Source organism: Chamaea fasciata, unplaced genomic scaffold, assembly GCF_029207755.1.
Source record: "Chamaea fasciata isolate MVZ Bird 193981 ecotype frontalis unplaced genomic scaffold, bChaFas1.0.hap1 SCAF_5, whole genome shotgun sequence".
Lineage (NCBI taxonomy): Eukaryota > Metazoa > Chordata > Aves > Passeriformes > Sylviidae > Chamaea > Chamaea fasciata.
In genome coordinates, this window is record NW_027094090.1 from 19918825 (window position 1) to 19944693 (window position 25869).

Below are 25869 nucleotides of genomic sequence, written 5' to 3' on the forward strand. Positions count from 1 at the left end.
TACATTCACTAAATAAAATGGAAATAATTATGACAGGAAGCAGCAGGAAAGAGAACATCATCAGTTCTCATGTCTCATTCCCCCAGTAAACATACAGCTTCTGGTTTTGATTTCCTTTGGAGCAGAGAATAAACAACATTTTCTTTGGCGCACAGAAAGAAAAGCCATTCCTTTTAGCTATGCTGTGGCAATGATGCAAGAGGAAAACAGGACATCCATCTTCCAGTTATGACTACATTTTACTTTTAAAGAGCTCAAAAAGTGTAGAAACCAAAACTCTGAGGTGTAGGCTTTCTTATAGTCTCATCTTAATGTAATGCCAGTCTCATCTCACGGGCAATTATGAAGTTACTTTGACAGTCTGAGTTTGGCCTTTTCTTCATATTTGGAGAGTTAAAGAAAATGACTCAGTTAAGGAAAATGTCAATATTGTGCAATTTTCTTGCATTTATTAATATAGGGGTTTACCTTTACAGCTTTCTCTTCTTTTTAGCTAACTGGAGCTGCTTTACTGGCACTCTTTCACTAACTGGTACCTATAAGTAATTTAATATCCAGTAAATGATTTTTTTTTTTTTTTTCTTTTTTTTGTGACAAAATATTTGTTTCATGATTCTGGCAGGCATGAACAAGACCTAGAGATTGCCATCTCTGCAAGTTTTGTATGACCTTAATGACAAAAAAAACCCCCCTCCAAACCAAAACCAAACCCAAACCCCAAAAACCAGATCCTTTAACAGCCAATTTCAAAATGCAAATAAATTCATTTTAGACCTTTTTTAGTTGGCACTCTAAATCAGAAAGTGTTAAAAACTAAAACAAGCGAACAAGCTTGATCATGGTAAGTGACTGCCACGGACTTCTGCTTTCCTTCAAGTACGTTAAGTACCTTAAGGAATCTGGGATGCTACCAGACTTGTAATGAACCAGCATGAGCAGCACAGGGGTGCTAAGCTCCTTTCCAAGTCCCACAAGAGGGTGCAAGGGGTTTCTACTGCTCTCTGTTCAAGATTGAGGAGCAGAGGGGACTGACTGCTGAAAGCACTTGCTCAAAACTGCCACTGCTTTTGGCACCACACCAGAAGCTGGGAGAAAAGAGGGGAGAAAGGTGAAACAGGAAAGGAAGAGGTTGATTCTGACTATGGATGTGAACCTCTGTGTTGTTTTTCCCTGTGTTTTTTTTGACCTGATCTCTTTGTAAAGAAGCTAACACCTACCACATCACCACTTCCACTTTGCTCAAGTGCTCACAGGGTCCAAGTAATTAATTTCTAAATGCTGGGGCAGTCTGCATCTGCCAGGTAGCTCAACAGCGTGCATGCCTGTCAGCCCAGCCAGTAGTCCTTTATTGTTTACCTTTAACCATTAAACCTCACAAATCAGGGTTCTGATATCTCTATTCCCACAATTCACAGCCTTGCCTAACCCAGAAGTACATGTTTCATCATTATTCTTCCCCCCTCGCTTATGTCACTTTGTTTCTCCCAGTTCTAAAGGCCTCCATTCTCAGCCTGTCTATCTGCTTCTAAAAGTGGGTGGGACTGCTCACTGTAATTAACTCCTGGAGATGACAGTAATGCAATGCCATTACAGAGCTCCCAACTTTAGCTATTCATATTTAAGCTAAACAGCTTTTGTAAAAGAAAACTATTATTCACATTATTCAGAAACTGCAGTGTCTACAAGAGCTACTTGGAAAAGATTTAAGTAAAATCCTTTCTTCCACAGAAATTTCCTGTATTCTAAATTTAAAGGTTTTGTAGTGATTGAATGATTTTTTTTGCAGGTTTTGTCTCAAAAAAAGTTGTCTGCTGTCTTTCTAAATTCTACCAATTCAAGCTGACTGCTACCAGAAAGCTGCTATCCCTTACGTTGCTCAGCTGCTATCCCTTACACTGCTCAGAAGCACACACAGTAGCCTGCTGCGGACCTCAGGGCTTTTACATAATGTGCCAACTTGTCAAATAGGGGGCCAGGCCACCCAGAGTTTTGTGGACGATGTTGAAGCTTGGAGTTGTGTTCCAAATCTGAACAGAAGCCAAATGAGAATTATCAACTGCTAAAAAAAAAAAAAAAAAAAAGAAAGAAAGAAAAAAAAAAGAAAAAAAAAAAAGAAAAAGAAGTAACCTGTCTCTCACACTGTCATATTATTAAGTTGTTTTTCTGAAATTTTTTCTAATGTTGTTCCTAGACTAAAAAGCTCCAGCTAGGCTATAACATTCCTGCAGCAGGAATTTATATTAATCCTTTTCTAAAACAGTCAGAAAACATTCTTCTTGCACTGTCTTCCCAAATACTCTCCCTTCACAGCCCCCTCATTCTCCCTGTGTTAGTAGTGTGGAGCATTTCTCATGTTGCATTCCATGTCACTGGCAGGGCTGCAGATGGTCACAGCCTGTCACCCACCTTGTCCTGGAGAGCTGCTGAACAAAGTGTTTGTGGATGGCAGCTCCAGCCTCCACTAAGAAACATGTCAGAAGAGGGTTACCCCTGGGGGTGGAGGAGAAATCTGGCATCCCTCTCATCTCCTACTTGCTTTTTTCCTCCGTTTTTTTACGGATCCCCATTGTGCTTTCACCTTACAGCAAAAAGAAGGGGCCTAGAAGAGATTTCCCCTGCCTTTCCTAGTGAAGTTGGACTTTTCCTACTGTACTCAGTTCTAGCAGAAGTTTGAATGCAAGTGTTTCCCAAATACATAATTCTCTCCATTGCTTCTTAGTTTTTGACACTAAGACACACCAAAACTACTGGTGGCTTTACAGATGTGTCAGTGTGAGCACATCAGCCTCCAGCATCCTGAGTCCTGAAGTGCCCTTGAAAAGATTTGATGGCAGCTACAGCACCCACTGGTACCCACACATCCCACACTGAGCGCTAGGGCTGCCTGACCCTGAGGCCTGCTGGTGCCAAACATCTCCATCCCTCTCACAGACCCTGTATGACAACCCCAGAGGGGAACTCACTTCCCATTCCCAGTCACTAAGCATCACGGATATTACAGTTCTCCAAGTCACAACAAGTCCATCAGCTTAGACTTGAGAAAGGTCTTCATGCACACAGAGTAGGGGGAAACCCACCAAATAGGGCAATTTACAGGAACAACTGGAAAATGTATAAATCTCAGGTTAAGTTGCAGAGAGAGTGAAAGAGGGCTGGGTCCTTAATGCCAGCAGGACGTTACCTTGTCTGTGGTCATCACGTACAGATTTTCTTGGGTTTGATCAAGGACCAGGTCCTTCTTTACTGGTTTGTTTAGTTCAATAGTAAGAGAGCTGTACTCAGTTGCAGTGGATGAAAGGAACACCTATTTTGTGGAAGAAAAAACAAGGTGGTTAATGTTGCCTTTTCCCCCACAGGGGTGGTGACGTAAGCAGAATGACAAATACCATTATATCTGGCTACTGCTGTAAAAGACAATAGAAATGTATCTAAAAATATATTAAGAACAAAAGGAGGACTAAGGTGAATCTCCAAGAAAGACATTGAGGAGCTGGAGAGTATTCAGAGAAGGGCAACAGAGCTGTTGAAGGGTCTGGGGTACATGTCTGATGACAAGTGGCTGAGGGTGTTCAGCCTGGAGAAATAAAGGCTCAGGGGAGATCTTAGTACTCTCTACAACTACCAAAAAAGAGGTTGTAGTGAGGTAGGGGTTGGTCTCTTCTCACAATTAGCAAGCAAGAGGGAGAGAGGAAAAGGCCTCAATTTGTGCCAGGGGAGGTTCAGATTAGATATTGGAAAATACTTCTTCACAGGAAGGTTTGTCCAGCATTGGAACAGGCTGCCCAGGCAACTGGTTAAGTCACCATCCCTGGAGATATTTAAAAGACATATAGATGTGTCACTTAGGGGCACAGACTCATAGAATCACTAAGATTGGAAAATACCTCCAAGATCACAGAGTCCAACCACTACACTAGCATCACCATGATAACCACTAAATCATGTCTCTAAGCACCACATCCACATGACTTTCCATGCGGTTTGGTGGGACTTGGCAATGCTAGCATTAAGGTTGGATATGGCCATCACTTTCCTTCAAGCAGTGCTGCAGTCTTGATATTTTAACACCACAAACAGGTCAAGCCTTGAGCACCTCACAACCAGAATTTATCAGAGTTTCAGCTTGGGCTTTGTATTGCCACCTCTATTCACTGAATGATCAGAATGACTACAAAATGGAAAGTTGCTCTTAAACCACTGTGAACTTAGATAAGGCTAAAAGCTGTTGTTAGATTACCTAAGGCTGTTTATATAAAGCTCTCAGTAGGTATGTAATCCTTTGGGAAAAATGTCATTCAGGCAATGCTAATTCAATCTGTGTATCAGATAGCTGAGGTACATCAGAAATAATGCGTCTTTTTTTAAGATGAAAAATACCAAGCTCCAAGAGAATTTGCTCCTAGTATGAGATCTTATAATTCCCATTTTGACTTCTAGTTCACAACCTTTTAAATACCTTCCAGTCTTTTAATCCAGTTTGTTACCTTAAGGATTTTACCATCCGACGTTCCCAGGAAGGCCACGGTGTGCCCATTCTCCACAGCCACGGTGACGGCCGTGAGATTCATCCCTTCCTTCTGCAGCACCGGCTTCTCCATGACACCATTCCTACTTCCCAAAAGGTATGGCAAGTGCTCGGAGCCACAGGGGAAATTTTTGCTTGCGTTCTAATAAGGAATAGCAATACAGAGTGATGTTGAACATACAGATCACTAATTCCCAGCTAAGAATGAAGTGCAGCCCTATTACTAGACAATATAATACCCCTCAGACACTGAAGAGTAGGATGAGAGAAATGGATTGGCTGGGCATTTGCCCCCAGCCAACAGGCAGTAATCAGACTGCAGCCTGCTAATTGAGAACTGCTTTCATGCTTTCACTTTCCAGGAGACACAGGGAGAGAATTTTTTTTGTTTCTGTTTCATTATAGCAGCAGTTTAAAAATTAACCAGTTGGTTTCATTAAAATGAACACGTCATAGTGACTGGTTTAACCAACTCTGCCTTGAAGACTGCTTTTTTAATTGCTGTTTTGTTTCTTACTTTGCTGCAATCCATAAAAAAACAACTCCCTGGAAACTGTCTCATGAACTTCAACACATTCCCTCTTCACTGCACTTTAATCCTGAGCTGCAGCAAGAGCTACCAGAAGGAAGTTCATTCACACCTTGCCTTTCCTGCTATATTTGGTAACAAAACCGTCTTTCTGATCTGCAGTCCACACCTTCTTTTTGTCAGGAGCCATGGCCACTTGTCACATTCAGGATTTCTGTGTTGATGCTCACCCTATATGCAGGGTAGTGCAGCAAGTAACACTGATGGTTAGAAGCAAAATGTGTAATTTTGACTCATCAGCACTAGTGACTTACTGTGTGGGAGATTGCTTCAGTCTCACAAGATGAAGGATTATGGGTCAATACCAAAAAAAGTTATTCCCATGTCCCATCTCTTCAGCTGTTCACTCCTCTCCCTGAACTATAGCACACCACTTCTCAAGTTGTGCTCAAACAGCTGTTTATGCAAGGGTGTACCTTGCTCAGGATGGGAAATTTAGACATCCTCCTAAAAGCTGGCTGAGTAATTTTTAAGATGATTCAATTTCTCTACCCAGTTTAGGGTTGACTGCAGTAATTAACAAGTGGCATGCACAAGTGGGGCTTGGGAATAGAGTGATGTGGGCAAAACAATCACAAAGCCAACAGAGATGCTAAAAATTGCCTCTTAGAGACAGCTGAAGAACAGTAACTGAATGGTTGTAACAGTACCCTTCAAAAACCTTAGAGTCAAGGCCATAAAAAGATGGTTATCATGCTATACAAGTATTTTGAGCCACATCAAAATATGAACACCATCTGAATACGAGAAATCTGGGTATTTCAGTTGTCTTACAAATACAAGTGAGAAAAAATGCTGAATTACAGACACCATATAAAAGATCCTTAGTACCATTTAAGAGTACTGTAAATACATTGACTGAAATTATAATTGTGTACAGTGATCACCCGGAAGCTGATCATGGGCAGAAGAAAAATCCCTGCATTTGACTCAGTAACTCCCATACCAGAAAGAACCCTTTAAAAGAAATGCATTTAGGAAAGCAACACTTATATTTGAGAAAACATCAAATCCTTTTTAAGAGACTCAAAATTCTGTCATTTCTTACTTGACCTGGTCCACAACACCCCCCAGCCACATTCCATTTCTATAGTGAATCCATCTATTGAGTTTTCAGTCATCTTAATATAGTTTAGCTCAAAGCCACCCTAAAACATATAGTTGTATATTTTCCACAAACTCTAACACAGATTCCAATGCTAATATTTATATTATTCATATTACCAGTCCATGTAATGCACACGGGTTTTCTGATGAAAAAAGTTTGTAAAATGAGCTGGTATTCTTTTTAGTGTAGCAATCATTCCGGTTTTTTTCCATCTTTTCATTGATCTGCTGCAAGGAAAACACACACATTGCAGATTTTAGAGAGCCATCATCTTTGTTCACTTTGCTGAAGAGGGCAAGAAGAATTTTGTCATCTGAGGGACTATCTGCAGGTTGTCCCTGCTGAGCCATGCTCTCCGACAGTTCTTTTCCAGGGGTAGTGACGTAAGCAGAATGACAGTGGTCATAGGCACCATCATCATCTTTGCAACCCAAGTCCATTTCAAAGTAGGAATAATAATGGGCATCATCTTTGCACAGACGTGCAATTAGCGTGCGGTTGTTGACAGGTTGCTTCTCTTGCTGATTGAAAATAAAATAAACATATTTTTTGTCCTCAAAAACTGCCACAAATTGTTGTGTGCTTGATGAGTGATAAGCTGACTTAACAGCTGCTGAGTCTGTATACATTTCAAAAATGTCTTTCCCATCCCTGGCATAAAGTTGCCGAGTGCTGATTATGATCCCATTGTCATTTGGTCCGTTCCCTTTCCCAACAAACAGCACTTGATCATTATTCAAAGAAGTGATCAGTCCCACAGTTGATACATGCTCATCATTGCTTGCCACAAAGGACTTTTCCCCACTACTGTCTACGTAATACTTCTCATCGCTGATGTTTTGTAGATCTCTGATGGCACAGATTCCCTTAAAAAGGCTTCCACATACCACAGTTGTATTATCTGCCTTGTTCAGCAACAGTAATTTGTTATAATTGTCTGTCAGTACTGCCTCTTTACATTGATTTTCATCAATGGGAGGTGTGCATTTTTTGTTGTCCTTTCTTGGACCTGTTTCTACAGATCTTATTACTTCCAGGTTTTCTGTAAGCTGATACAGCGCATTTACCACTCCCAAATAGATTATTCCAGTGTCATTATCCACTGTTAGATGATTTAGCTCTGTAGCACTCTGAAAAAATTTCAGTTCCTCATTCCTGGATAAGGTGATGCGAAAACAGCTCAAAATGGTCAGTGTCCAGATCCATAAAGCCATTTCTATGTAGTACCTAAAAAGGGAAAGAAAATAATAACATGAAACATATAGAAAAATACAACTTACACAAAACTGAGAAATGTGGAAGTTTTTCATGACTTAAATACACTTATCTTTGTGCAGGTGTAGACAGCATGAAGATTATGGAAAGCCTCAAATCCTGTTAATTGCCTAGCAATTTAATCTGTTGGGGAAGGATTTACCAAGGTCATATGTCTAAATGATGATCATACAACCAATTAGATAATTAATCATGTGCCAAAGCACAATGAGAACAGCCAATTTGAAACAACATGGAGTGACAAAATGTGGTAGTGCTTGTCTGGACAGTATCATACCATGTCAATTATTTACTGAAATTTTAAAAATAATTTGGAGAATCCCAGTTTAGAGTAGCTCCTCCTTAAGAGGTGGGGGAAAATTTACATAAAAGTGTCGGAAACATTTGGTATTGTGGGCTTTCCCCAGAAAGGAAAAAACCTTCCACTGCGTACAAACAAGTCTGGATATGGCTGCTGAAGCTTTTTGAGAAGGCACTATGCTAATCCTTCATCAAAGTGAAGCCAGAAGACGGTAGATCCCTTAATATGCAGCGTTGCCTTTGCTGGTATGCATTAAGGTCCAACATTTCCGTTCACTTAGAGCATTGCAACTTACACAGTTTCAAATCTGTCTTCAGAACATCACTAAAATTTTTTTGGGGATTATCATTCTGTTACCTTTTTTTTTTTAAATCCCCTTCAGAATTGTTAGTCCCCAAGCAGATCGCCTGGCTGTTTGGAGTTAGAGAAAGACCTTTTGAAACTTGTTAGCAAGGGTCTACTTTTAATCTGAAGAGTTAAATGAGGAGTCTCAGCTGACTTCCTAAGGTCTGAATTTTGTTAATGTGTTCTCAAAAGGTTTAGTTCTGAGAGAAGAAAACAAAAGGTGGCATTGCTTGGACACACTGATGTTAGCGGGAAAAGATGATTGTTTGGAAGAAGATCAAATATAATCCACCATATTTTCATTTTCAAATTCAGCCATGGGATTCTTTCATCTGATGAGGAAAGAACCTGTAAATTTACAGGGAATCTCAAGTGAAATCTGAAAATACCTGGAGTCTAAATAGAAAAGAAACAATTAAAAACACAGAAAAGACAAGAGAAACATTTAAAAAAGCAATCTAACAGGCAACAGTCTCATAGGAGAAGGAAAAGAGCATGAAATGCCAACACCAGAAACTGAAAAAATAGAGCTTTAAAAAATAACAATAAAGGAACCATGCTCCTTTGTCACCTATTACTTCTGTTTGGGCAAGAGCAATAGACTCTGGTGGGATGTGAAAAAGGATGGCTGAATCATCATTTATACCGGATAACTAAGACTAAATGTCAACAACCTGGATGTAAAGTTTGAACAGAGAAGGAAGGACTTTCGGTGTAGGCATAAGCCATCTGTGAGCTTCCCAAACCACCTCAGCCCTGCCAGCAATGTGTAAAGACAATGCCTGTCCTTCAGTATTTTGAGCATATTTTGTCCCTCTATGGAGAAAACGCATGTGCAATGGTGAGAACAACTGTCCTGAAATCAGAGTGAACTGAATTTCTAAATCCCCAAAAACCTAATAAATGTAACTCAGGATAAATAAAACACTAACTTCAATCTTGTTATGCTGAAGCTCTGATCATTTACCAAACTGAGAAGCTAGCTATAAAATGATGCCAAAGACAAGAGAGTACATCACCAGCAGCACAAGCTTGACTTTCTAATGATAGATTGAGTTCCTATGACAGTGACCAAGAAAAGGCAAAGAATTATAACCTCTTCTCAAGACACACAGACTTTAGCACGTGCTTTGCAATGTGATCAGGTGTTGAATCTCTTTACAACAACAGTTGACCTCCTCTAAGGAACCCAGAATTCTTCTGAATTCTTCTCTTCTTTTCTTACTGTTCCAAGGACTTCAACATTCCAGCTTTGATCCCACTTTACTTCTCCATTGCTAAATGATATGTGGTAATGCTTGTCATCTAGTTTCAAATATTATCCCTTACAGTTATCTGCAATGAAATAAAAAACCAGCTTGACACACTACTGCAGTGTTGTTTCATGCCAGTTTTATCTACTGGTATTGCACAAGGATCAAATGCAGAATTGAGATTCATTTGTCCCTGCTTTTCTCACAAGGTAATTATTTTTAGATTATTATAATCTCTGCTCTCAGTCAAAGAAACCCCCATAAATAGCTATGCTTACAAAATATGCCTTAAATGAATGGAAAATAATTCAATGTACCTTAATTTCTGCACTCAGTTCACCTCCATGTTCCTGTATTTCAGTGGATTGAAAATCTCCATTTTGTCCATTGGTGGCACCCAGGACACAAAGGCTGCATCTGCAATACTCCTGCCTTTGTCCCAGAAAAACGAAGAGTCTTGCTGGTCCATGCCAGAGCCAGAATTTAAGAAAAAGAACATTTTGCATGTCTAAACCAGTGTCTTAGAGGAGTAATTAATTCTCTGTATAAAAATGGGTAATGTTTCCTCCCTACTATTTTCTGCCTTGTTTACTTATAAAACTTTTGACTTAAATTATTCAGAACTACATGCACTCTCCATTAATAATGCCTTATCTTTGTTTGTTTATTTGTTTGGGGTTTTTTTTATTTACTCCCTGCCACTCCTGTCTCATGCCAACCCCCATCAGAGTAGCTCCGATCTCTATACAAGGTAACAGTTCATTATCCTCTGTACTTATTAGTTTCACTTTCCACCCTCTCTCCAAAGCAAATAGTAAACAAAAATTAAATACACTATGAAGAGATTCAGAATTAAACTCTCATTCACTTATCAAATAGCAGGCTTAAGAAAATTTAAAAAAAGCAAATAGAATGAAATGAGATGAACTACAACCACAGGCCACTTTCACCTGATTTTAACTTAATTGGGAAGAAGCAGCTGGAAGAATCCTTCTATGACCAGCTGGTGTGATAAGAATGACAGTGCTGCTATTAACACAGATGCTGTACTGAATTAGATGCACTGGGAATGTATCAAGAAGCAGTCTCCTGCTGTGAAAAACTTCCGTTTTAAATGAACAAGTTGCAGAAACACAAGAGGAAAGGTGTGAGAAGCATAGGCTGAAGCACAGAATCCATGATGTTCTGCACAGGAAATGTATTTCCAATGGCTTAATTACATACTGTATCTACACACAGGCCTGGGTGGCTTACTCTTAAGTCATGCCCTAGTCCTGAGAGCTGCCATACACCCTCCACCCTCAATTTGCACTTAGTTTTAAGCCCTCAGCAGACTCAGGATAAAAGAAGACCAACAGAGCATTTGCCCACATATTTTTCTTTTTCTCTCTCAAAGTCTTGTCTCCATCTGGCATCTTGTCCCCACTACTGCTGCCTACAAGAAATATGAAACTCTAGAAGTTATGTGCAGGAAACACAGGGCATCCAAGAGAACATTTCACAGGGGAACTGCCATAAAGTGACATCATGTGGGAATCATACAACTACCAGAGCTCTGCCCCACAAAAATCAATTTTAAAATTAGTACCCATAACTTTGTATCCTTCTACTCATGCAAGACCAATAAACTTAATAACACCCAATTTTTCAAAAGGCATGCAGAAAAAAGGAGCATCTGTTATGTACAACCACAAAGTGAGCTTCAAATTGACTTCATATTTTTGTAAGCAATCCTAAGAATTAGCACTATGCTGACATGGACTTGGCAGGTGTTCTCCTCCTTCAGTGTAAAATCATCTGCTGTGCCTGACCACAGGAACCTTCAACTTTTCAGCCATTCCCCATCACTTTAGCCTTTGACATATCTTTACCTTTATGCTAAAGATATACCAATAGCTTTATGCTGTAATTTCTTACATTTGCTTCAGCTGAAGTGAAAGAATAACAAATTTTGCCTGAAACTGGAATAAGTGGAGAACTAAAACAAGTGTTATTCCCAAAAACAATGGACAAGAAAATCTTCAGTGAAGAAATAAGCTCATCATTTTAGCTTCTGTGGTGTTTTTGTAGAGTATTTCTTTCTTAATCACATAGTCACTTAATTAAACCCTTCTACATCCTCTCATCCAGACAATATTTTTACTTGAAATTCTGCTCTAGAGACAAGCACTTCTGCCAAGCAAGGCAGGCACTGATATGCTTTAACAACAAGAGATGCAGAAAACTGTGACTCTCCCAGCAAACTTTCCCCTATTCAGAGGGACTCCAAAAGATGTAAAAGACACTTAAATTGGAAAAAAATTGATAAAAAATACTCAAAAATTGTGACATAAAAAAGGTAAAATCCAAAGAATGCACTCCAGTGGCATAGTTATTTGGGGAAAGATTAATGAAAATTCTCTTCTCTCTCATTTTGAGTCATTTTAGCGTTTATTAAGTGTGCCAGAGGTTGAAAAGAATTCAGCTTTCAGTTTTGGGCTCAAAAGAAGTCCAACCACAAACTGGAGAATGTATGAGAAGCAGGGGATGAGCAGATTTTCAGACTGGATTTCAAAGCTTGTACTTCTGCAAGAACTGTAGGTAAAAGTAAACTCTTCCCCAGTTACAGCTTTTCTACTATTTCCTAAAACAAATGAGCAATGGAGCCCACTGGTTCAGAGAATGAACCACCTGAAACAACACTGCAGAATTCAAACCCATTTCCCAAGAGCATGGCAACATACTAGAAAGATTTTGGACAGATAGGAACAACTTTGTTGGTATACTATGCCACACATCCAAAACTGGTAGAACCAGTGAGAATAGTGATCCCTGTGATGGTGTCCATCCCTGTAGTTGTGACAGTTTGCTGTTAGCAGATGGGACCTGTGGGACAGAAAACTGTGGGAGGTCATGCTGTGGAGAATGAGAAACCAATATCCACTTCATTATATGTTGTGATAGCACATACTGCTCAAAGGGAGTAATTTTCCTTCTCTTTCACTTCTCAAAACACAGTTTGCTAAGATGTATAGACCATCTTCATATGGAACAAAAAATTCCATCTGGTCAAAATGCCTGTAAGCTGGTAACATATGGTCAAATACTTTAATACTGTTTCTATTCCTGGTGTGGAAGACAAAAGTTTTGCTTGTTTTCACAAGACATATTTTAATTTTTTGGAGTATTTTTCAATAATATAAGCTTTCTTTTTTTAAAACATGTATAATAGTCATATTGACATGGATTTTTTGTTACAAGGACTAGTTGAAAGTCATGGATTTGCCAAGGAAATAATGAATGTTATGCCCTCAGTCCCTGTGCATTCTGTTGGTGTTTTCCTGCAGTCCCTGGGAAAATGAATGGAAGACACATGAAAACACAAATTCAGGTTACTGAAAACCAGGGCTTCTTATATAAAGAATGAGCTGTGGAGCCCACCAAATCACTCTGTGACTCCATTCCTTGGCTAAACAGGATGAGAAAAATATGATGAAAGGATCAGGGGTTGAGATAAGGACAGGAAGATATCACTCATCAATTACTGTCACAGGTAAAACAGCTGCAACTTTGGGAAATTATTTTAATTTGTTGCCAATTAAAATCAGAGTAGGATAATGAGAACTGAAACCAAACTTTAAAAAACCTTTCCCCCACATCCTCCCTTTTTCCTGGGCTCAACTTTACTCCCAAGTTCTCTACTTTCTCACTGAAAGCAGTGCAGAGAAGTGGAAAATGGAAGCTGCAGTCAGTTTATCACGTCTATGCCACTCCCTCCTTGCCACACTCTCCCTCTGCTCCAGCATGTGTTCTGTCCCATGTGAGACAGTCCTTCACGGTCTTCTCCAAAGTGATTATTTTCTGTGGGCTGAAGTTCTCCATTAACTTTTCCAGACTGAGTCTCTTCCACAGGCGCAGTCCTTCGGGAACAGACTGCTACAGTGCAGGTCACCCACAAGGTCAGAAATCCTGCTCCAGTGTGGCTCCTCTCTACACAGGCCACAGGTGCTGCCAGGAGCCTGCTGCTGTATGAACTTCCCACAGGGTCACATTCTCCTTTGGTGTTGGGTCCTCCAGGGACTGCAGGTGGATCTCTGCTCCCCCATGGACCTCCATGGGCTGCAGGGTCACAGCTGCCTCACCATGGACTGCACCATGGGCTGCAGGGGAATCTCAGCTCTGGCGCCTGGAGCACCTCCCCCCTCCCTATCTTCCTTCTCTGACCTTGGTGTCTAGAGTTGTTTGTCTCACATTTTTTTACTCCTCTCGCCTGGCTTCTGTTGCAAAGTAGTTTTTTCTCCTTCTTAAATCTGTTATCCCAGGGCGCTCATCGTTGCTGAGGTGCTTGGCCCTGACCAGTCCAGGTCTTGGAGCTGGCTGGCATTGGCTCTGTTGGACATGGGAGAAGCTTCAGGCAGCTTCTCACAGGACACACCCTTGTAGTCCCCATTACCAAACCCTTGCTATGCAAACCCAATGCACCTATACCAAGGTTTCATCTGTCAAGAATGAGTTGTACTTTGGTCCAAAGAGAAGCAAATCTATATCTTGTGCCTACATCATCAGCAGAGGCCAGCAGTGTCTGGGAGAGGAGAGTATGCACTGCATGCTTCCCCGGAAAGGGGCATGAGCCAGAAGATGTTTTCCATCACTCTGGAGACTCCTCTTTCAGAAGGTCTGAGACAGCAGCACCAAAAAGGAATTCAGATAACTCACTTCCTGAGATAACGCATTAACCCAAGTGGACATTGTGGCATCCCACAGCCTGGTTAGTTGGAAGCTCAAGGGCAAAGGGATGTATTTGAAAGGGTGAGGAAACATTGTATGAGTAAGATGGTCCAAAGGGAATTTTAAGGACTTTTTTGACTTTTGCTTACACCTCTATCAACCTTCACATAAGTTAAAAAGATGAGATTTGAGAACCTGTACCACCAATCATTTACCAAAGATGACCAAATCTTTCTCATGTCTCACAGGCTTCAAAGGGGTAGGGAGGGGATTAAACAGGGTATCTCATCCAGCTCTAGTATCCCTGGCAACTACAGTGAAAGAGTATTGCTGCATACCACCAAGCCAAACAGAGCTGCTTCCTTGTCCCACCTTAGAAAAGGTTTCTCCAGGCATTGCAATTGAACAAACAGCTGAGGAACACAACACCCTTTTACAGTAGGTTCTATACCCATCAGCATCCCAGCATACCTATGACAAGGACTCTCATGAACTTGGTGCAAAATTGGCAGGATTGTGTCCGAAGTTTAAGAGAGGAAAACAGCTAGAAAATTCAGAGTTCATATTAATAATTATGTTAATAGCTTCAAGCTAAATTAATAACACTATTAGTAGTCTGAATCAAAACCTTTCATCCGTGCACACCTGAACTTTAAACTATTTAATATTCTGATCCAGATCCAAATTCAGAGCAAGAGGGAGCCATGTGAGTCTTAATTTTTCAACTAGGAGTCACTCAAGAGAGCATTAACAACAGGTAATGAAACTCAGAAAATGCATACTTTAAAAATTTTGCTATTGCACTCCAGAACTTCCAATAATGTCCTGTTTCTGCAACATCAGCAGGTAAACAAAAAAAGAAGAGTAGCACTTTGCAGATTTATATGCACTCTTCGAAGCAGAGACTCTAATGAATTCCCTGGTTCATTTCAGGCAGACCTGGCAATGTTCAGATTTCAAAAATCTTTTACACCATAGATTCTGCCATAGTCCAAGGACAGTTTTTTTGGCTGGCCTTAGGAATCAAAATAAAATTTCTTTTAAGCGAAAATACTTTCAAGATTTTAGAGTGCCAAGCAGCTTAAAAAAAATTCAATAAAAACAGCTGCTGTGGAGAGACCTCATTCAACAGCATTCACTACCAGCAATTACAGATTATAAACTACTCTGAGATAAGGTTAGTTTATGCCAGAAAGGTCTCTTCAAATCCTATTTTTTACTATAAAGACAAGTGTTCATATTATCATCCCAAATCAGAGCGTTGCACTGAATGAATCCCAGCCCCACTAATGCAGGCAGGAACACACACAGAGAAGAGAAACACTGCAGAAGCAGACCTGCATTCATGCCTTCCTGGACCACTCCTCCCATTCAGTTTGGACCTCTACATTCATCCCTCCATCTTTTCTCCATTCTCTCAGTAGCAATGAAGCACTCATTTTAATGAGGCCTAACTTTCTCAAGTGTTACAAAGATGTAGTTGATCTGCAAAAAAATGCAGCTGAGTGACGCGCTCAATAGCAAGCAGCTGACTTGTCAGGAATCTGAACCCACAGAATCTCCTCTTTGACCTGCTTTGTGGTTTTGTTGAAGCCATGAGACCTCCTAACGAACAAAAACTAAGATTTTATTTTTATCTACAATCTCATTAAGCACTAATGCTAAGGATGCTCTATGGACTAACACCCACCTGAATCAGTCTGCAGGCAGCACAGGGCCACAGGCCACTCCAGACACTCCCAAAGTCATTTACACTTTTACACTATCTGATCCTGCAAATGGCCAAATCTAATTTGGCCGCAGGTGTAAACACCTGCTGCAGCTGCCTGAGCTTCCAGGGGGATGACATCCTGCAGCAAACGCTACACAATGCGGCCACAGAAGCCCAGCAGAAAGCAGGAATGCCTCATGCACACTCACCAGCTCCATATAAGCCCTAGGTTATTTTACCCCTTCTGCAACCCAGGAAAAAAATATTCTTTTCTTCCAGCTGGTAAACCTGCAGAAAATGAGACACTGGAGCATGGGAAGGAAAGCCCAGGGAGTTCGGATAGCACTGACTTGCTGGCTTTCCTTGCACTATTAAGAGTAGTACAGCACAAGGGAAAAAAAATGCATTTATACTGATAGTAAAAGGAGACTCTGTGTCACCAGCTCCATGCTACAACAATGAATTGCTTGTTTTCAGTGCTATAAGGTCATCTTCAAGGACTGGTTTCGGACTTCCCCTGGAAGAAGCCAGAAAGGAGGCGGATTTTCTTCCAGCGTGGGGGAATCTGAGCATGACCATGTGGAAACAAACACATTCTGGCTCCTTCCTTGCCAGAACCAGTTCTTCCTTGTAATTAACTTTGTAATTAACCATTTATCACATGCACAAAGAAATATTCAAGTCAAAAGGACACTTCCAGCACGTGTGAATTCAAATTGGGAGTTCACAGGGAGGCAATCGGTCTCTCTGTCCTCCTTGAAGCAGAAGCACTGAACCACGCTCCGATATCCAGCGCAGCTGCAGCCTTTTGCAGCAGCACCAGCCCCGTGTCAGCAGCTTGAGCCTGCATGTACCCCTTGCTGACTTTAACACAGCCAGAGGAGAGCTGCAAAGAGCTGAGGATTTCCTCGCTAAGATACAGCTGTACAGAAGAGCACATAGACATTTAAAGCTATGCAGGATTTTGGCACGAGGCAGAGCCAACATTTTTGTCTTCCTGTTATATTACAGTATTATAGGGCTTAATAGAAGAATCATGTATAAACTGCTATGATAATGCCATATGAAATTGATCCTGTAAATCAGTGGGGTAAATGAATTTTAATCCATACATTAATGAAATGCAAATATAGTGAGTAATTATTCAGTTCCATGCAAAAAAATCCTTTCCTGCCAATTCTACCTCTCACTTGGTAGTGTGTCTGCTGTGTGATTCCCTGTCTCATCATCATGCTGCCTTCTTATTCTTCTGTTTCTCTTTACTTTGTTTTTGTATTTGGGTTTAACAGATTCCTGCATTCTTAATTTTCATATCTGTGCCAGTGATTTATCCAGGACTACTGAGACATGGGACAAAAGCTCTATGAAAATGGGAAGCTATTGACCACATTCAATAGCTTCAATACAATATACACTGTACTCAGGCAGCTGATAATGCAAGCCACAACGAGAGAGGGGTAGATGGGGAAAACTCTTGAAACTGAAAGTTTATTGATTGCCAGGAGCTAAGAAACACATAGATGAGGAATAGACAATTTTCCTGGCTTCTGCTACTGGAGATAAATCACAGGTGTTTATCTGGTTTGTCTTGAAATTTTTTAAACTTTCATTTGGACCATTTCTATCTTTATGTTGGTGTTGCTTATTTTGATCGCTCTGAGATTAAAGTGAGATTTTTTTCTCTCTGTCCTTCAAATTAATGTTCACGACAGCTTTTAAAAACCTCCTTAATTTTTCTTGCCTTACACTTCTTCTCTGGTCTCCTTACAGCTCCTCCTGCCCCCACCTTTTTATTTTCTTTTTTTCTTAGGCACGGCCTCCAAGTTTTCCTCTCTTACAGTTGCTGCTACAACAGCCTGAGTACCCTTGTGTAAAGTCTCAGATGACAAAGTAGGGGGTAGAAGAAAAAAAAGAGGGGAAAAATAAAGGAACAGGAACCTCAGGTGATTTTCAGATCTCAACGGGGATTTCAGACATACTTACTGCCTTATTGACTTCCTATCTCTTTTCAAACCCCACCTGGAAACATCTCTTTTGTTTCTTGACTGCTTTTTCCTTCTCTTTTGTTTCTTACTGCTTTCTCAGAAGCAAGAAAAACACAGTGAGACATGCTTAACTTGGTGGCACCTGCTGCTACTCTCCGTACTCAATGTTCACTCCAGCTTGGGGAGCGGGAGGGAACAAAAGTGCAGGAGAGATGGTGCTGGATGAACTGGAGTACTGCCTCAGGGAGCCATGGAGAGGCAGTGGTACCTGATGCAGATGGAGCCACCCAGCAGAAACAACAAACTGGGGGGCTGCTTCTGCTCACAGACAGATAACTCCTGCAGCTGAGAATGGAGCTGGGAGAAGATGGGGAGACACATGACAATAGGGCAGAAACAGCTTGGAGAAGCAGAGGCATAGCAGGAAAGGGCATATGGTAAATATTTGGTAAGGCTTTTAAGGGGAGATGAGTAGAAAAGAATCCACAAGAAAGGTACCTGCAGGAAATTGAACATGCTAGAATAAACACCATACACAGTATAAAGGGTTAAGGACAAATACAGAGCAGGCTGTATGTTCCAAGTCACATTTGATTGTACTTACTCATTTATCTATTGTGGCTTTTGGCTGCCACAAGTGACAAAAAAGTAACTGCAACATTTTCTCTCGTGTTTAGCTTTTCCTGATGTTTTGTTGTTGTTGTTGTCTTGTTTTGTTTTTGTTTGAATAAACACATGAGGCTCATCTAAATGAATGGAATGTCCCTGACTCTAACAACACCGTGCTGACTTGTGCTGATCCAATCTGCCTGGACAGACACTGTGTGCACTTCTATGTTTCTATCCACTGCATTTTACTCCAAACACATAGCTACTTAACCAGTAATCTGCATGAACCTGACAGCAGCACCTCCCTGTGCCTATCTACTTAAGGGCCTGTAGGCTAAAGAATTGTAAAACCCCCTTTTTATGGATGCAAAACACAGTCATAAAATATGTTTTCCTTGTTTCAGAAGTGTCGAACACAGGAACACTTATTTCAAAAAAGGAGCATGATACAGTGCATGATTAAAATTTATTGCTGCCTGTTTCACACCAGTCTCTGCCCAACCTCTCCAAAACAGAGGTCCTTCCTTTAAAATTACAAGTCATCAGTTATGCTGACCACAACACTACAGTCTCCACAGAACAGCTCTAACACGTGTGAAGACATGAATAAAATCAGTCAGTTGTCTCAGATGGGCTCAGAACCCACTCCAGTTGAACTTGCCAGCTGGGCCAGGACATGTCATGGCCTGCCTTGAGGGCTCTAGGAGGATGTAGGTGATGCATAAACTTACTGAGAATCATAGCATGGCTTGAGATGGAAGAGACTTTCAAAGATCATATAGTCCAACTTCCCTGCTCTGTGCAGGAACACCTTGCAATAGACCAGGCTGCAGAAAACTCCTTCCAACCCGACCTTGAACACTTCCACAGATGGGACATCCACAACTTCTCTGCGTAACCTACCCCTATTTCTCACCAGGCTCATCATGAAGAATTTAATTCTTATGTCTAATCTAAATCTATCCTCTTTCAGTTTAAAACCATTGCCCCTCATCCTGTCAGTAGAGGTCCTGGTAAAAAGCCACTCAATTTTTCTTATGAGTCTCCATTAAACACTGAGCAGGCCTTCCCACTTCTACAGAGTGGAAATTTTATTTAGAAATGCTGCAGTCCAGTAAGAGCACATACATGAATGATCCTTTCTGCCCCAAAAATATCGTAGATCTAAGTCTCACAGTTTGTCTGTATAATTACTGGTTCCAGGTTCACAATTTTCTCTTGCTTCCTCAAAGGCTTTCAAGAACCACAAGTCATGCTTCTAAAGATCAGAGGATGCAATTTGAAATGCATGGAAGTAAACAGTAACAGACAGGGAGACCGGCTCTTCTATTCCTACCATTAACAACCCACTGGTTGGAGGATTTATTTATCTGCTTGCTGATTGCATGATCAAACCATTCTCAAACAGTATTTTAACCTAAAACAACTGCAAAATTCAGAAATGTATATTTAAAAAGAAAAAGGAAAGGAAAAAATTCTCTGGTTTGTGCTGTACATAGAGCATCTGGCTTCCGTTTCCTAACACTCAGAGCTGACTCTTCCTAAGAACTGGTAACTCTAAACCCTTTGCCTTTGACTGAGGAACTGGGCTAACCATGCTCAAACAAAGGAGCAGCAATTTCCAAACTTCTGGCAGCACAGTGCATCTTTAACTTATTGTTTAAATAGGTGCTGCCAAGGCATCCCTGTGAAAAAAACACATGACAAAAGATGCAAACCCATGAGTAAAGCCATGCAAACTCTTGCTATTTTCTTAGCAGAGGAGCTGCAGGACAAGTTGGGCACAGCAATTGCTTCACACAAATTCCTGCTTATGGTGATCCTACTTCCAGACCCTCGTTGTGTTTTGATGTTTGAATAAATGCAAAAGTATGCCTTGTGAAAAAGCCAATGCTAACAAGTGGAAAAGAGGTCTCCACCAAAATTGCTGCTGCAGGCCATAGTGGAATTCTCATTGCAACAAGGTGAGTTTCTTCTGTGTATTTGTACCAGGATGCAGAGGTCACCGCAAGGCTGCTCAGCAGCTGGTAGGAACATTTTTCTTCTCACTGCTAAGTGCATTTGTATACATGAGTTAGCAGAGTCAATAAGGGCCAACTACACTATACAAGGGGAATAGAGAGCAGTGTAAATCCTGCTCCTTGCATGACCAGTTTCATCCCACAAGATTAATTATCCAGGCAGCCTCCAAAGACTTCTGTTGGGCAGCTTTCATCATGCATCTTCTGAGCTCTTAGGCTAAATGTTTCTTGTACAGCACCCAGTGATGTGCTTAAAAAGTCTAAGCCAGATATATTTTACAATGTTTGCTTTGTGCATTAGATACTTTGGTGTATATATATATACATATATATATATATATATATATATTTGAACTCACAGTAGCTCCTCCATGTATTCAGAAATTTTGTACAGTAGATAAACTCTAAACTCAAACACAGCCCACACTTTGTATTGGAGAATATCTATCTAGGAAAGTCTTCAAACACAATCACCATGTATAAACACTTTCAACTGTTTAAAAGCAAAAAAGCTTAAAATTTATAGGGTTATATTAAGACATGAAGTTTTATTGTGCTGACGTGTAAGGACAATAGGAAATATGCCTGAGAGCATAATGTCATTAAAAACAGAACCTGAGCTCCTACCCAAACATCTGAAGGGCAGTCAGAAATCCAGTATTTAATATATATGTTCTAAAACAATTATTTGGATAGCCTGATTTCCAAGGAAACAGAATGCATAACTCAGTTGTTCCAGGGGCACTTCCAAATTTCTGTATGGTGTGTCAGGAAAGAACAAACTATTATTGCAATAGCTGAAAAGTGCAAGTTTTTGTTCAGGCTGCATATTTTACTAGAGAAGTCCATCTATAGACTCAAGTAAAAAGGAAAAAATTTATGGGCTAGTTTATACTGCAAAATATTCTCCCTAATCCTTGTGAAAATATACTTCATGATAATCCTTCTGCCTGAAAGCATTTTTGCAGACAACTTAGAACATTTCTATCACATTTTATTAGCTTTAAGCTGATCTAATTTACCTGGTTTTCATCAGGTTTATTAGGATCTGTCTAGATTTCAGATTTTTATGGTTGATCTGGTCTTATATAAAATGCTCAAACTGGTATATTTTAATTTCCCAAGTGGACATCTGTCTTCATCTGCATCTTGTAAAGTGCTAAGTATCTTCCGGGCCCTTAATTAATTAGGAGCAATGACCTATGCATCAGGTAGTAATAGCATCCAATTAATGTAAATGTATAATGTAAACTATTACCAGTCACATCACGGCAGAGAGGTATTTGCCCGTTTGTGCTGTATGCCCTGCACAGGCTGTACCAGCGATCTGCAGCCACCACAGAGTGCCGGCACAAGATTAAATTCCCCTCAGCCCAGGCTTTTCAACCTGAATTTCTAAAGTCACTCAGAGGCTAATACTCTGCATTTATGACTGCCACTGGAAACACTGCATCTCCAAGCTTTAAACATGCCTACCATGGAGCTGTCAGATAACCATGGAGGCTCCCTGAAGGCCAGGCTCTGTGAGGTCCTGTGAGGCCAGAACCCGCTGGGCACAGGAAAGCTTTAAAGCACTGGAAACCTCCCTGTTGCATACTTTGCCCTTCCAAAAAAAAAAAAAACTGGAAACCTGTCTGAGAGGACAGAAATCCCTTTTCAACAGTTCTTGCTGCACGTTTTATAGAGCCTGTGGAGTGACACCAGAGGAAGCTTCACTCCAAGGCATAAATGACTTGTGTATGCTACTGTGTGCTTTGCAGATGGTTTTTTAATACAATCTACCATCAAATAACTATGCAACATATCCCACAGGAAACAAGAGATTTGCACATGAGCATCTGAACACAGATTTCTCACTAGCTTTCTGCTGTACTTGGATGATGGCATAAAGAAAAATCAGTGGGAAACTCAACCCCTACTACTCTCTATTTGTTTGATGGGCAGGCATGAACTGTACCTGGCAGAGAGATTTAGAAATTAATTACTAAAGCACTGAAATGTAAGGATGTCTGAGATTATGAGGATAATTCTTTGAGTACCTCTAAAATATGTGTTTGCTTGCTCTGAGAAGTCAAGTAAAAGCAACTCACCAAGAGTCAGAGCAAGGAGGCTACTGCACCATGAAGCTGCGCTACAGCCTCCAGGCAGAGTACTGGAGTACAGTGATTTTTATTCCTTTGTAGAGGATGTGAGACACATGGGTGAAAAATGTCACGTAAAATGAGAACTCATCTCATGGCAAGATCCAAAAAAACAAAACAAGCACCCAGAGAGCTCCAGTACATTGCTAAAATCAGCTGCAGAATTACACTTTCCTTAAAGTTTTGGGTAAGTATCTTCAGGCAGAAAAATCCAAGCATTTCAGACAGACGTGTCTTTCCACTTAGCTTTCAAACTGGAGTGTCTGTAAAGGACAACCACTCCCCTCTGGCTGGTCCCTGCTTACAGCAGCTAGGAGAAGTGTAGCACCACCTCCAGCTCTCCGACCTTACAGGGAGGAAGATGGAGCCAGGACTCTGCGTCCCATTCTGGTCTCCATCACCACAAGGGTTTACAACAGCGGCCTCTTGGCATCAGGTCTAACCATACAAGGCCATTATAAAGGACGTGCAAGAGCACTACTTCCATGCTTTTAGAAAGAACTATGGCTGTGCAGCAGGGAAAATTAGACCACACTGCTCAGCATATGGCCAGCCATCCTACTCCTCCTGCTAACTTGATGTTTGAAAGCACCTTCTGTCAACAAAATGACAAGAAATTCTTATACAGTTTCATCCACTGATTTTAGGAAAGCACTGATCTACCACCTCTAGGAAAAAAAAAAAAAGCCTAACATTTTTTTTGCCTCAACGTTTATAGATTTGCACTGCCTTTCCTATGGTGTGATGTGCAGCAGTCTTAAAAGTATAACTAGATGAGCATGCTTACTGAAGTTTCAACTTTACCTGTACTTATTTTACTCATCTGGTTTTTAAATGAGACTTTGAAATAAGGCACTTAAATACTTTAAAGCCAATACTTAACATTTAGATTTGTTTAGACTGAATATAAATATTTATTTAGACATAGTTAAGCTTATGTCAAATGAGTATTCAGCTAAATTGACATAATCATTCAGTAACATTAAACCAACTTGGGAATGCAGACAAGCCTTTGAAAACTAAAAGCATTAAAAGTGCACAAAGATTTGCAGAAAAGAATGAAATGAGAACATGGTAAGTGTAAGCAATTTACTTTTTAGCTCTCTAGAGAAACTGTCCCAACCTCTGGGACATCCCACAGCCCAGTACAACCACCCAGAAGACAGAGCTATAGGGAAACTGTCTACAGAGTTGAATGGGGATAAGAATTGCCTGTGTTGGGTGAATCTGTTACTTCTTTGAAACAAATGACCCCTGATGCTAAAGATAGCAACACTGGTGGGATTCAAATACTCCAGACATTTATGAAGTCCCTCTCACTTTCTGGCAAAGAATTTGTACTGTCCCTACTTGCACTGTACAGTGCCTTCAGCAAGAGAGGCAGTGGTTTAATATTAAGGGGACTGTAAGTATTCAAACTTAGGAGGCTGGAATTCAAAGAGTAAAGGAGGGTCACTATGCTCATCCTCACTAATATGTACAGCATGCTCACTGCCACAGGAAGAGCTAGGAGAAGGGGATGGATCCCTACCTCCATACACGAAAGAAAAAAAATAAACCAGCAAGGCAGCTACACCATTGATTTCAGAGACCACTGCTCCTTCTGAATACACCTGGAAAAGCAGATCAGTCTCCATTAGATGGTTAAACAATCATCGAACCCCTCAGAAGTAGCTGCTCAGCAAGACTGGTGTTTGCTTTTTTGACGAAGTTCCTCAACCTGTAATGTCTTTCTCATTTCCTTCCTGTCTGGGACCACTGACAAAGCAGTCTATCACACTTTGTGCTAGACAGCTGATTTCACTGTACCAGGCACCAGAAACACTGAGGTCTCAATCCAACATCTGCCGCCCTGGTCCCTTTTGCACAGCAAGCACAGTTCACAGAGCTTGAGGAAATGCAGTAGGTATCTTATGGATGGCATAAATGCAACATTTTATTAAGGTTTGTATTAACCTCTAAGCAGAAGTGTGAGAGGAAAAAAAACCTCTTCTTGAAAGAGCCAATCACCTTTGTCTAGATTAATCAATGGTCCTCCACCCCCTCCATCACTGCATCCATATGGGATGGCCATAAACCTGTCGCAGATGCATGTGGAGAAACTTAATTTCTAGTACGAGTCAGGACTCTCTTGTACATTGTGGAGTCCCATAACAATATTAATATAAAATTCCCACAGTGATCTAGGTAGCCTGGCAGGGATCAGCACTTTTATTAATAATGCTAAATTTCAACTTACTACAACTGCTACTTGATTTATGAAGTCCTTTGCAAGCTTCAGAGTGATTTACACAAAATCACTATGATCTGTGCTGAATGAGTTGGGTGACATAATACCTATTGTCCTAGCATCACTAACCCTATCCAACACATCTTTTGACATATAACCTTGTCCAATTAAATAAACAGAGCAATTTAGATGGGCAGAAGGTAATTATTAAGGTTGGATGCTGTCCAGCTAACTGAAACAGGAGTACCATTTGTTTAAAAAAGCTTTATGTAGTTTAGCAAATTTAATGACTGGAAGCTTTCAGGAAGAGTTTTGGACTGTACTACATCCAGCTATGAAACAACCAAATATATGGTGTTCCCTTCATACCACAGCAGGTGACATTTGTGAGGTCTTGTGTAAGACTGCTTCTTTCAAAAAGATGCCTGGAAATAAATAGCTTTCTAACCTGCTCCTTTCTATCCCTAATTGTCTATATCTTAGCTGGACCCTATTTATTTGAACAACAAATACGTAATTAAGGAATCAGGACTGTGCTACTTTCACAACTTCTTTTTCTTACTGGGGAATTGTCAAATACCATTTCTTATGGAAGGATTTCAGCTGTTTTTCACTATCTCTAAGTTATTTGTCAGGGCTTGTAGTTTTTAAATTGAAGATGGAGTAAGAAGAGGACAGTAAATAATAGCATGATAACATAGAAATAAGTCACTTCTTAATTAGTGCATGACTATTACTAGCAAAATGATATTCCTGTATGGTAAAGCCTTGATGACACAGCCCAGTGAACAGCAGAGGGAAGAAAAAGGCCTTTGCTCTTCTGTGCAGTGCTGGATACTTACAAACATTTCTTTTTGTGCATTTTAACTAACCTTTTTTACTGTATAAACACGAGACCTATCACATGGTCATTTCCCACCGAGGTTCTCAAGCAAGCCTGTGCCAGTGCTTCCCTATCCCAGCCACCCAAAGGACTTCACTGCGAAAAAACCCCTGACCTCTTCTAGAGAGAACAGGATGCAGCAAGAATGAATGAAATGTTTGTAAGGCCCTCATCCTATCTGAGCAC

The 25869-nt window shown here is 40.6% G+C and overlaps 1 protein-coding gene across 6 annotated transcripts in view; it reads right to left on the minus strand.

Moving 5' to 3' along the window:
* PLXNB2 (plexin B2) overlaps nucleotides 1-25869 on the minus strand; it is a 253985-nt gene that overhangs the window by 73736 nt on the left and 154380 nt on the right. For 5 of the 6 annotated variants that reach the window (XM_066182975.1, XM_066182972.1, XM_066182971.1 and 2 more), the window contains 3 exons: nucleotides 6339-7449; nucleotides 4485-4667; nucleotides 3182-3304 (listed from right to left, as the gene is read on the minus strand). In XM_066182975.1, the coding sequence (XP_066039072.1) occupies nucleotides 3182-3304; nucleotides 4485-4667; nucleotides 6339-7449 (1417 nt within the window). Of the gene's footprint in view, nucleotides 1-3181; nucleotides 3305-4484; nucleotides 4668-6338; nucleotides 7450-15440; nucleotides 15458-25869 lie in introns of those variants that run through there. The other variant, XM_066182976.1, reaches the window with a different exon arrangement.